At 41.9% G+C, this 13974-nt stretch overlaps 1 protein-coding gene across 1 annotated transcript in view; it reads right to left on the minus strand.

Moving 5' to 3' along the window:
- The window catches only part of LRRC2 (leucine rich repeat containing 2), a 1026596-nt gene that overhangs the window by 17593 nt on the left and 995029 nt on the right, over positions 1-13974 (minus strand). The window contains exon 8 of the mRNA XM_069625672.1: positions 8069-8205. Coding sequence (XP_069481773.1) covers positions 8069-8205 — 137 coding nt within the window. The remainder of the gene's footprint in view (positions 1-8068; positions 8206-13974) is intronic.

The following is a 13974-nucleotide window of genomic DNA, read 5'->3' on the forward strand; positions in this document are numbered from 1 at the left end:
GTCAAGTAAGTGGGAACTCAGGGAGGGGTCCACATATAATGGAGAAAACCTCTAGATTAACAACGAGTAAGAAGTGAATATGTGGAAATGGAAAAAGCTTCCTGGGGAAGAAAAGAGGATCATTGTAAGTAGAAAAGAATAGCAAGCTAATGGTTTGAGGGTAATGGTGAAGTCAGCAGCAGAAAGAGAGCTACAATAAATGGGATGGAAAAGTGGTAGGATATGGGTGCGGTAGACATCAGTGGCACCACAGGGAGCAAGGGGAAACAGTGGGAAGTTGGGGGTAGAAGAGAGGAGCATGTTAAGAAGAGAGAGAGGGCCACAACAGTTGGTAAGTGAGGAAGCAGCATGTCTGGGCAGAGTGTGACCAGACTGGGTTAGTAATATATGCTTGATGGGAAGAGGCAATGTCCCAGACAAGTATTTTTGAAAAAAATTCATGGGAGAGGAAAAGGGAAAAGACAGAGATGATATTGAGATTATGAGGGAAATGAATGAGGAATCATTCAAAAAAGTGGGTTATAGAAGTGGGGAATGAATGGGAATTGTTATTTTCCACGATCAACATATTCCTCCCCTGGTGTTCCCAGCTGTGCCTGTTCCACACCATTTTGTTAAACCAAATGTGATGGCTGGAAGGTTTTGAATCAATCATTACATAACCGTTCAAGTGGCACAGCGAGTAGAGCACTCGCTTTGACATCCGTGCAGAGCCTGTTAACGCAGGTTCGAACCCCGGGAAGGCCAAACTCAGCATTTCATCCTTCTGAGGTCGATAAATGAGCACCACACACATCAGATACCTGAGGGTTCGTAGCGCTATATAAGTGCCAAATTATTATTATTATTATTATTATAACCACTGGCACAGATTTGGGCAACCCTCCAGGCCATCGTTTTTCAGTCTGTCGAGCCATTACAGAAAGGGTAAGACCATATTCAAATCAGGCTTGGTCCCAGGTCACTCCATTTTGCTGGCAATGCTGGCTCCCCTCCCTAAGATTCAGACAGTGTCTGCTCCTGCCTCTGCATTGTCAGTAGTGCCCACCACTCACTGTGTGTTGTTTGCAGTGCCTAATCCCACAATGACAAAGGAGTCTGTTCATCCCCCTGTGCTACCAGCAGGGCCATCCCCCAGTGCGTATACCACTGGTACAGGTGCAAAGACTCTAATTCTGATCAGTGAGGAGCCTTCTTGGATTTTTCTAAATGCTTTGAATCCAGGTGGAGTCCTCCTTGTGTCTGGCCAGCATCGGAAGGTGTAAATAATGGCAGGAACATGGCTAGAGAGCTTACAGACAATGTAGAAAATATTACGTCATTTAATATGTTCCTGCTCCTGCTAGGAAAAGGGTGAAGGAGAAGGCGATATAACAAATAGATAAGACATGGCCGACTCAGCGAAGAAGGCCTCTTATCGTGCTTTACAACATATAATATGGAACTGGAGGATGGCCTCCATTTTGTGGGTGGAAGTATCTTTCCTTATGACAGTTCTGTGAAAATATCAGAAGTCGATACAATGACTGTTTCTGACAGCATAAGGATGTAAATTTATTGCAGACGTGGGATAAGACTCAAAATAACCTGTGTTAACAGACAATCACGCACGGCGCACTGATCCCTTTCTGTCTGGCCACCTCCTAGAGAGCTGAAGGGGGGGGCAGAGATATGAGTTTCAAAAAGAAATAGATGGTTTGTTTCTGAGGAGTGTTTTGAAGAGGTACTCTGCAGGTTGGATCACACATGCAGAGGCTGCATTGAGCCTCAACCCAGACTGAGCTGCAGGTTTCCAAACATGGACATGAAATCCTGGGGAAGTAGATCTACTGCCAAGGGAGCCACCCAAGGGCTCTCATGAAAGTGGCATCCGCTTCCATGGACCAAGGTCAGAACAATGATGCAGTAAAAGAGAGTCAGAGTAGGGCAAAGCAGGCAACATTTGGTCTACTACCACGCCAGTGAAAATTGCTGGGTCACACAAGGTGATTGAGGCATATCTTAACCCTAGATCAGCTGTGTTTCTCTTTGAGGGTTTGACAGTGTTATTTAGGATGCCTTGCAAGCTCCAATTGCTAGGCAATAAGGACAACAATGTCAAATCAGCACAAGAGCACCTAGCCGTGTTGCATCAGAAGATATGAAAGGCAGTTGTGTAGGGTTGCTGGCCACTTTGACACTCCTCCCTTTGAGAAATGTAAGTGGTTGGCTCCATAAAATGAGTAGACCAGGTTAATCTATCACTTATCCTACCCAAAGGGAATCATGTTAATCATCATTTAAGCAAGGTAGGTTGCTCAATTGTTTATACCTCCATTAACAAGGCTTTTCTAATGAACGGAGCTTCAGTGTGGTGGACCCTGCTAGAAAAGGGGGGACTCCAGGTCAGCTTTCAGGCTGCTGCTAGAATGACCTAGAGCAACAGGTTGCTTGGTTTCTCCCTGGAAGGCCAATTCCTATTCTGACAAATGCTTCCATCTGGGCTGTGCCATATTGTGCACAGTGTTTGAGACATTCAGTTCCTTCCTAGAATGGCACTTTAAGTGAGATGAACATCTAGACAATACTTTATTTGCCACACCAGGTGTGTTTGCAGAATGTCAGAAACTGACCGAAAGATTCCAGGAATTAATATACAGACTGGGGTCACTTCAATTGAGACATAAATTTAGACTTTCTATCTTGCCTCCTCATTCCCGTTGCAATCACAATTAAAATGTCAGAGCTAAGGGGGTGGGGAGATGCTCCGACATACTGTGAGAGATGGAAAAACAATAGACTCTAGGGAGATCTTAGTTATAGCCTACAGCATGAAGTGTCAGATGTAAGCCTCAGCGAGAAGTGAACCCTATATCTCCTAAAGTGCTAGAAAAAGCAAGAGGAAGAAGCTGCATTGTGGGCGACAAAGAGAATTTACAGAAGGAATACGAGCATATGACAAACAGATTCAAAGATCGTAGGATTCTCAGAAGAGGTGTTACAGAAAGCAATATCAAGATCTGAAAGACACGATAGGTTCGATCTCCTTAAAGGAATCCCAAAGAAAGAGAACGCCAGACTGATAGACACACTTCAATTCTCCTCGCAGAGTTACCAGGTGAAAAAGATCATCAATAAAAATTGGGATGTGATCAAACTTGACTCTAACTTACAATGCCTTTTTCCAGAACCACCTATGTTGGCTTACAAAAGAGGCAACAATTTGAGAGACACATTAGTCAGAGCAGAGAGACCAAGAAAGTCAACTCAAACAACACTACACAAATGCAAATGTGGGAAATTTGCATGCCTCAACTGTCAGCACTGTTCAAGTATAATAAAGGGTGAATACATAAGACACCCTAATAATAGGAAAAAGATAAAACTTAAATATTATGGCACTTGTAATAGCAAAAATGTAATGCATTCATTAAGATGTCCATGCAGCAGATACTATGTAGGAAAAACCACACGTAAGGCAAATGAAAGATGCACTGAACATATGTCCAACCTGAGGACTGCAAATGTGGAATCCCCAGTATATAGACATTTTAGGGATAACAGACACTACGGCACAGCTGAGATGTATCATATTGAAGTGATACATCCGCTTCCGAGAAGATGTGATCTAGCTAGGCGTCTCTCACAGAGAGAGGTATTTTGAATCCATTGCTTGGACTCAATGGCCCGTTCGAGATAAACGATGATTTTGTTCTGGGCCCCTTTCAATGAAAGAGTGGATACACACTACCATAGGTAATAGATTGACACATGTAGCTTTGAACAACATGCTCCCTTATAAACAAGTGTAAGACGGCGTATGCATAAGTAAGAGAGGAACTTACAGGAATGTTTGAACAACATGATTCAAATGTATTGGTGGCAAGATTATACACTCCTATGAGACCGATGACACCAGTTCCAAACAGCCATCATTGTTACTAAGAGACCTATGGGCTTAAAGAAGCGGTTTCTACCTGCAAGATGTTAATAACTTGCACATATCGAAATCGTTGACTATTCAGTTCAGTATTCAGTAATGGCATTACCCATCGTAAACGGGTACAGCAAAAATTCTGAGTTCAGGCAATTGCTAATTTGGGCATAATAATGATATCCTATAAGCTATATCCGAACATTGCTTTACTACCTAAAGAATGGTCACGAGTTTAAAGTAATGGAAAAGAATGTGAACTCATGAGGAGGCAGCGCAAACATAGTTTAAGAGGTTTTCACCAATGAATAATGTCTTTAAGCAGAAACTATCCTTTCCTGTCACCAAGGATAAACATCTGATGCACCATATGGAACATGGGGATAACCATGGTGACAATCCTTTATTTATATGACTACCAGAATATGAACCCCTTTGGGGCAGCCTTATCTGGTGACACTGCATTGACCAAAACCACAGTTTCTCATTGTAGGGAAAGAAGCAACCATATTCTTACAATTATTTTGAAATAATTATTAATTGTTTCAATGTTTTATTTTTTTTCATGTCCTTGTTTATACTCTATGACGATTAGTGTCTTTAGGAACTCATGTTAATTGTGTTAACCTATTTAAATCTAAGAGGGTTGAGAGATCACACACACCTCAAGATATCAACTAATGAATAGAGGAACGCTCTAACCTAATTGATACTAATGTTCACACTGTTCACAGAAATGACATCACGCACGTTATGTGTGATGATGGCATAGCGTCAATTACACATATAATATTTATTTATATATTTATCTTTTTCTAATTTATGTGATACAAGTTAGAAATATTAAATTGAGGTGTCTCCCGTAATCAACTAGTAAGGATGCTCATACTCTTTACCAAACCTACGTTGACTTTGTTTACTAGTATGACAACTGGTACGTCATGCGTGATGACGTCATAATGCCATTCTCATGCTGATATTTCTATTGCCCATCTTAGTGGCTTAGTTTTTTTTCTGCAGAAAAACAGTTAGAGCACTAGACAGAAGACTGTTGATGAGTGAAACAATTCATAACACTTACATGGAGGTCAGACAAGAGGGGGAACACTTTGGACATATTCTCAAGCCTGTATTGTTCCAACAGATTAATACACCATGCGGTATGGACACTAAGCAGAATAATAGCCTGGGTAACCACAACTTACTCTTTGGTAAGTACCGGGACTTTGACCTACCTATTTTATTTACCTTCATTTTAAAATGTCTCAATGTCAACTGTACATGTATCAGATGCAAAACATAATGAATATAATATCCTTTCACTATAGGAACCTCCATAAACTAAGAAAATTAGGACATCTATTGTTTCATTCTGACATCAGTTCGACTAACAGCAAGGTGAGCTATGACTTACTTTAAACTCATGATACCCTATTCACAGCACTTGGATGTGTCAAATTAGTTCACTGAGGAGATGATAAGATGTACAAGTTACATGAGAGATAAAGTGATCTCTCTTTATCTAATGAATCATTTCTTGACCTTACATTAACAATTAGAACTTTAGAGGTGGAGATGTTTGAGTTAATCAAGCATTATTTACTGCTCTCTTTGTATAAAATGGTGTTTCGATTTACTAAAAGAATATTATTTGCTTTATTTCTGTAGAATTGAAGTTGAAATTTGCCCCTGATGAAGAGAAAGATGTCCTTGAAACGTGTTGTCCTAATGAATAAATACTAATGAAAATGAATGAATATTGCCTTAAGTCAGATTTGTGACACAAGGAAATATAACTTTGTATGAATTAATCTGTTATGAAAGATTGTATTGACACATGGAATATCCTAATATTCTGTTAAATTGAAGAAATGGATTTCCTAAAATGTTTGGCTCTTATTAGGGCGTAAGATAGTGTGCGAGGGATGGGAGTTTCCTAATAGGGAACTTTGTTTGTTCTGCTTCAGTTATTCAACGCATGTCCCTGGGTTGACCTTTTCTCCCCGGCACCTGAAATTAGATTACACTCAGTTACATTATTGCTTCTCACTGTTTGCTAAAATAGCTAAGCTTATTTGATTACAAGGAGTCCAGAATGTTACAAGTGTGATATCATGTGATAACACTCATCAAATTGGCTTTGCCCACAAATAACAGTAAAACATGCCATTTCACTTTAGGGAAATGTCAACAATGCTCAAGTGCTTCCCGGGCCCACAAGTGCCTCACACACACACACACAAACACATAATCATATTCATGCCCACAAATCACTCAACCATACAACTTCTCACACATTCCCTGACATGTTTGGGAGGATAGCTCAGGGGCAATGTGCTCGCCTTGGAAGCAAGACGTCACAGAGCAACACAGGTTCTATCCCCGGGTCTGCGCTAAGAAACCACTGGGTATTAAGCGCGTTATAAATTACCCATCATATCATGCTCACCCAGAACATTCACACTGTATTCTCCACACTGACACCCACCTATAACATTCACAAACACACACACGCATGCACACACACATACACATTCATACCCAGTCACTCACCCACGGTCACTGACATGCTCATCCAGAACACTGACACTGCAGTCTGCATTCTCCACACTGGCACCCACACAGAACACGCACATGCTGACTAATAATCACATCCATGCACATTCCTTCACAAGTCACTTACCCATGAACCACTCACAGTCACTCACACGTGCACTCAGAACATTCACACTGCATTCTCCATACAGGCACCCTGAACACAAACACACATGCACCCCCCCACACACACATACACACACACAGACACACAATTCCTTTCATACCCATTCACCCACTAGTCACTCACCCATAGACTTATCTCGCATTCACTCACAATGCATTGTCCACACGCGCACCCACCCAGTACATTCACACACACTGCATTCTCATTCGCCCAACCCAGCGACACATGCACTCACACCCATACATACCATACCATTGACATTCACATAAATACATACATACAAATCTGACACACACATAGCATCATACACATATTACACACATTACACATGCACATATACAGACAATCTTTCTTACATGCTTCTATGGCATCTTTGGTTGGTCACACTTGATTCTCTGGCTCCCGTGCTGCACACAGACAGGAACCAGGTAGAGCTTCCTGGTCCCTGTCTGACATGCACAGGAAAGCTGGAGGCGGAGTGGCTCCTTTCACCCCGCCAGCCAGCTGCAGTCAGCCCCATCCCAGCCCTCACCCTGACTTGAGTAAGCCGTGGACATTTGGAGGCGGGCCCTGCACCACACAGACTGCAGGGTCCCCCAATATGTCAGCTACTGTACTATCATGAAGTGAGAGACCAAGTCCGGTTAGAGAACAAATGAGACGGTACACTCTGGAAAAGAAAGGTGAATCCCTAAACATCACATAAGCATGAAAGAGAACAGTGAGGAACTGTACTCTCGTGTTCTGAAAGAGTCTAGGGAGAGGGAGACGAAGTCAAGAACAAACAGAGAGGAAGATTTCCCAAATCAGAAAACAACCATTACCAATGTTTACACAATCCTGATACATTACGTTTACTTAATGCACTTTGGACTTTAACAGTGTGTGTTTTACATTCTTTAGGACACTCCATCACAGAGCATAGCAAGGCAAAACAACAAATTGAACATTTTCAATACAGATTTTTCTATATTCCCTCTAACCTTTCCTTAAAAGGTTATCTTTTATGTAGTTGCTATTTTGTTGACTGTAGGAATAAGCCATGATCTGTAATTAAGAACCATGTGAAATTTGCAATCCCCCGCCCTGACCTTATACCAACGATTCAGATGTACAGAATATTTACAAATGGGAAATGGTTCTGAAATGGGCAATTTGGAGTGGAATATTTTATTTGACTTATTAAAATAGCGAACATTTGAGGTCACCACAGAGCTTCATACACTATAAATGTATCTGTAAATAATAGTATTTTTCTGTGCAGAATATTGTGTTAACCTGGTTAATCTATAAGAGTTCCTGCATGCAGGTTAATGCAGTGGCTTTTTAATCCAGACTTCTCAGTCTACATCAATAATGTATAAGATTTAAGAATGACTGTCTCCTTATGACAAGAGCTAAAAAAGCAGAGCTCATTGAAGGCATGCAGTTACCTCTTTCTACTATGTCCTCAATGTAGGCCCTCATGAACTCCTTCTCAAACTGCTGAAGATCTCGACAGCTGTCTCGCTCTTCCTTAATCTCAGCGTTCAAGTCTGCACTGACAGTGCTATCCCTAAGGCTTATGAACCTGTGGAGAGGTACATGTTACAGACATTAAACACTCTAAATATTGCTCTGTGGTCACTAGATATGGGCTTATGAGATACAAGTTTTACATTTCCACAAATGTCTTCTAAACACTCCAAACACCAGAATACACCATATGTAAAATACAACCAGTATATTTAAAATAATGCACCACGTCCAATCTATTATAAACCAGCCCCCATGATTGTACATATAGATTATGTGATGCAGAGAAAGCACATAACATGTGTAGAGTATTTGCAATGAGCTACTATGCAATAGGCACACACAGTAGGCTTTCTGGTGCTTTTCTTCGGTCGCTTTATATGTTTCCTAATCTTTGTCTCAGTTAAAAGCCATGAAGCAAGTGGTGACACCAGCAGTGATTACCTATTTAGGACATGCTAGGGCTTGGAGGTGCTGCAGGGTTGTACACTTGCTACCCAAAAGGTTGCCCTGTTCATACTGATCCCCTACCTCCAGATTGGTCCTATCCCATCAAAGGACAGAGAGCATATCTTCAAATGTTCTTCTATAACCACAAACATCATTCATCAGTCATTGCTCAGTATAAATACACTGGCAATTCCCACCACACAAAATCTCTCACTCATCAATGCAGGTCAGCTTCACAACAAGCAGCAGATATTATTAACCAAAACCAATACCACGATCCAGACATGCTCGAAACAGGGCTTACACAAATAGCCACATCCATGTTTGGTTATTCCATCCTACCTACATTTAATATATATGCCACCTACATCGCTTTGTGGTCTCACTGTCATAGACAAGAACACTCACTTTCAGCATCGTCCTGTCCTCAACATACTTCCCCTTCAAAAGCCTTTACACCAACTGCCGACATTCGTACCTGCTCCTTGCTCACCTCTCGAATAATATACACTCAACTAGGTCTAAACAAAGAATTCCTAGATGAATTCACATATTTCACCACTTTTCACCACTTCCTCACTCTTATCTTGCAGCACAACTTTAACTGTAATCCTCTTTATTTATGAATGTATATGTATTTGTTTTCAGTTCTAAAAGAACTTGAACAAAAAATTAAAAACAAAAAAACACATTTTTATTATTATCAGCTGCATACAATTTTCCATAAATATTTCAAAATCCAAATGTTCAAATTAACACATAAATACTGTAGCAAAGATACTTAACGCCACTCAAATTACATTCAATTTAATATCCAATTTAAAATCCAATTTGCATTTCAAATTCCATTTCTTAAATTTCATCTGAAGTATCCCATTTGCTTCTAATAAATGAATACTTTAAAAGGATGTAGCAAAAGCGTATTTAAGAATTTGTTTACATGATTCAATTTTAATATTATCACATTATCATCAGATTATGGAATTCTGACCTTTTCACAGACCTCCGAGACAACTTCAACCATTGGCCCCTCTCAAAACATCTCTTGCTTATCAATTAGCTTATAAATTGGAGGTTTTCAAATATTTTTCCCTCATGTCAAACCCAGTAAAGTGTGACGTGCAATGAGTCCAATTCTGAAATCAGACAGTATGTCCAAAATGTCTCCAATTATGTGCACATTTGTCAAGCGTGCTCATGTTTACCGATCCCAGAGTCTTACATTCGGTGAGCATGTGCTTTGCTGATTCCAAATGATTGGGACGTTTGCACAGTAGACAAAACCTCTTCTCTACAGGAATGCCAAGTTGCGAGCCTCGAGTTGTTAATAAGGGAAGCTGATCTGTGCGCAGCCGCAACATAAAATGCATTACTGCAGGGCTTGTGCTCTGAGTAAATAACACGTGCTTTCGTATATCGGTAAGATACCTGTGCCACTGCACTGTGGTTGCGTAGGTTCGATATATGTGTATAATTTTCATTCCAATCACACAGATTGGCCTTTCTATGTAGACAATCCTTTATTGCCTCTCAATGCGTCAGAAATTCAGGCTTCAGCATCCAATGTATACTTCTGAAGAAGTCTAGATTTCATTCTTCAAAATTGTTTCCTCGCCCGACCACTTCAGAACCATAATTGCACCCCAATGCCTTCAATGCTGCTGTTCTAGATTTGATGTATAGCTCACCCCTCTTCTTCAACAATTGGGTGCTTAGATAAAGAATCCCCAGCTTGAGTCTCAAGTACTCTATTGAGGTCGACTGGGGTCCATTTAGGGCACTACGCCAAAATAGGCCCTCCAACTGATTTAGCCACCCAACCTCCCGCATTGTGAGTGCCTCAAAGCTTTGCAATACCATGGGGCAAAAACACTTTTTATATAGTGTGAGCACCCGCTCAATGGTATAACACGCCACCATCCTGGCAAACCTGCAGAGAAGAAGCGTGAGTTGCCCTGCTTTTCTTACTTTGGTATCCCGTATAAAATTGAATTATAAAAAGTGAAATCCTCAAACCGATCTGTTTTGAACACTGATCATTAAAGATGGGCTGCAGAAACAGGCTAGGAAACTCATGGACAAACAATACAGACATATCCAACCAGGCACTTGGGCACTTACCCACACTAACACAGAGTTTTTCGTCCATCACAGAATTGTCTGAGGAAGGCCTCTAGCAGCATACATGCCACTATTTGAGTATCATGCTGAAGAATATACCACAGATAGGATCTCCAATTCCTACTTTGAAAACCTCTCTCTTTTGTGCCTATATTAAACATTTGAATACATGATTTGTGTGCATTACTCCATAGATATAAGCACAGAAAAACAGGCAGGAAGGAAAACACTTTTCATTCATTGTGTGCAAAATACAGAACATGTAAATCTAACATTGAAAATATTGAGATAAGAACCACATAGAGAAGTTACAATTATGTTTATCTATTTTTTCGGTCATAATCTCTGAAGATGGTCACAATGACCAAAATGCATTTGATATGATTATTTGCATGTGCCTTGTGATTAAATTATCTTTTTTTATGAAAATGAAAATGTGTTAAAGTTTAAGATTATCGCATAGACAATATTGTGGTTTAAAATGTTTTTCCCCAAAATTAGAAAGCATACTAAATAATGTAAAGCTTGATTAGGTAATCATTTTCGGGTGCAAGTCACACAAGAGGTCCTTCCAATTTCCAGGGGTAGCACACCCAAGAACATTCCACAAATACGCCAGGACTGCCATGAAACACTTTCAGGATAGAGGGTGTCCTGATCAAGTTTTTTCATAAAACTCAGTTTAAAATGAATAATAAGGAATGTACATTGTTGGCATTTAGAAAAAACAAGAACCTTCACTACTGTACTTCAAGTACATCATCTTCTACTAACCCTGACACCCAGTTTTGCTCATTACAAAATTTAACAACCAATACCATGAAGTTTCAGAAATTCGAAATACTGGCAAATATTAAAAATGGATCCAGGTTTGACACAAATACCCTCTATCTCTTGTCAAAAATGACTTACAACATGTAATATTATGTCTCCTACTACATCCTCAAGCCAATTGCCGCAGATCAGGGAGCCTTTGGCTAACATGCAGGACAGAAGGCTTCCACAAATGTAGTAGAGGTTCATATGTGATTTTGCTGTTTAACCTAGGTACCATTTCAACAAAGAAATTCCAGGTAATATGAGATTTATGATGCTATCGTCTTTCACAATTTGTTGTTTTTGCGATACCCTGTGACTGGGCTTTGTTGGTTCTACTATTAGACCTCTGAAAATCCAGATTCAAGAACACTGTTGTGCTATTCCTAAAGCTGGCTCAAATGATGGCCAAGCTGTTAATATCAAGGAATTTCACAACTTAGAGCTCAAGAATTTTAATTTTATTGCTATTCAAAAGATGAGACCTAATCCCAGAGGTGGCAATATGGCGCTTTAGTTAAGGTAAATGGAAACCAAATGGATACATTGAGCAGCATTACAAGTGCTCCGGTCCGGAAGCAACGTGCCAGTAATTCTGATTACCAGCACTATTTCCGGACCGTAGCACTACGAGAGAAAATGCTGTCAATAACAATGTCTGTAACAGTGGATACTGAGACAGCAGGACCCTCGGGAATGAGTGCTGGAAACTCCAGCACCACAAAAAGAAGGCAGCATTACAACAGAGGTTTTCCCAGAAACGCTGTCACAAAAATGCCAGTGCCACTGGGAAAACCGTGCCGGAAACACGGGCAACGCAGTGCAGGCGGTAACCAGGTCCAGGTGTGGAGGAACAGGCGCACACAATTGAACCAGCTTCACATGATGGGCACAGAGACTGCTGAAAAGGACCACACCCACACCACACACACCTTCCAACACAACCATGCTGCCACTCATAGCAGTAGTCATGGACCTGGAGGTGCTGCATGCAGGAGTGCAGCTCTATGAGCAGGAAGTGCCAGAGTAGCAAAGGAGAATGCAGAGGAACAATGGGCAGCCAGTTGTGCCCTGGGGCATGCACCTATACCCCCACAAGGGCCACTCCCTGTTCCCTGACTGACAGGCAGATCCACACACTATACCGCCTGAACAGGGAGACCATCCTGGAAATAGTGGACCTCATCCTGGACAACATCCAGAGCATCATTGGCATCTGGGCTGCCATACCCCTCCTTTGGAAGGTGGTGTCTGTGCTGCATTTTCTTGCCACAGGCACATTCCAACACACAGTCAGGGAGCTGTATGGCATCTCCCAGCCAGCAGTTTCAATTGTGCTCATGTAGGTTCTGGATGCCCTCCTGTGTCATGTGTCCAGGCATATCGCCCTACCAATGACACAGGCACAGGTGAACTCCACCAAGGTCCACTTCCATGCCCTCGCGGGCATGCCTAATGTATTGGGAGCAATGGACTGCTCACACATCGAGCTAGTGGCTGCCCACGCCACAGAGGAGGTGTATCGAAACAGGACTCTGTACCACTCTTTCAATGTGCAGGTCATCTGCAATGCAGACCTGACGATGACACACTGCTGCGCACGCTTCCCGGGATCAACCCATGACACCATGGTCCTGTGGAATAGCACACTGCCTGGGTACATGGCGTGTTATGGCAGAAAGCAGACCTGGCTAATGGGTAATTAAAAGGATCAACACACACACAACATTGCATGTGCACCAGGGCATGGGGGATTTACATTGGCACCAGTGGATGACCCACAGGCCCCATGCAAATGCAGAGACACCTTCTGCATGCAAGAGTGGGTGGCCATAACTGATATGTACCACATGAGTCAATGGATGGACACCCCCATCACAGTCTTTGTACGGATGGACAGACACATAAAATGGACCACAGGTACCACAATGCATCACTGCCATGTCACAAAGCAAAGCATATGCCAACGTTGCCCCACCCACCACCAAACAACCCATCCTTGGAAGTCAGTGCCTACACATGGCCTGACCACCATTTCCTCTCACAGGGGGCAGCAAGGTGATTGAGGACCCACAAGAGCACAAAACCAGATGCATGTGTCACCCACCCACATCCCAACTAGTATGCACAGAAAAATGTCCCTCCCTGTGTCCCATTCCATGCAGCTGATTCCAGCTACCCTTCAGTACCATGTCTGATGACCCCTGTGAGAGGTCCACAGAGGCACCAGGAAACAGCATACAATTGTGCTCTCATCAGAACAAGGACGACAATAGGGTAGGCCTTTGGGCTGTTGAAGGCACGGTTTCAGTGCCTTCACTGCTCTGTTGGAACACTGATGTACAAGCCAGGGAAAGTGGTGAAAATAGTCCTGGCTTGTGCCATCTTGCACAATATGTGCATCCGGTGGAACATTCCCCTGCCCCCAGACTTGGGC

This window comes from Ambystoma mexicanum, chromosome 6p (genome assembly GCF_040938575.1).
Source record: "Ambystoma mexicanum isolate Mex_15411 chromosome 6p, UKY_AmexF1_1, whole genome shotgun sequence".
Lineage (NCBI taxonomy): Eukaryota > Metazoa > Chordata > Amphibia > Caudata > Ambystomatidae > Ambystoma > Ambystoma mexicanum.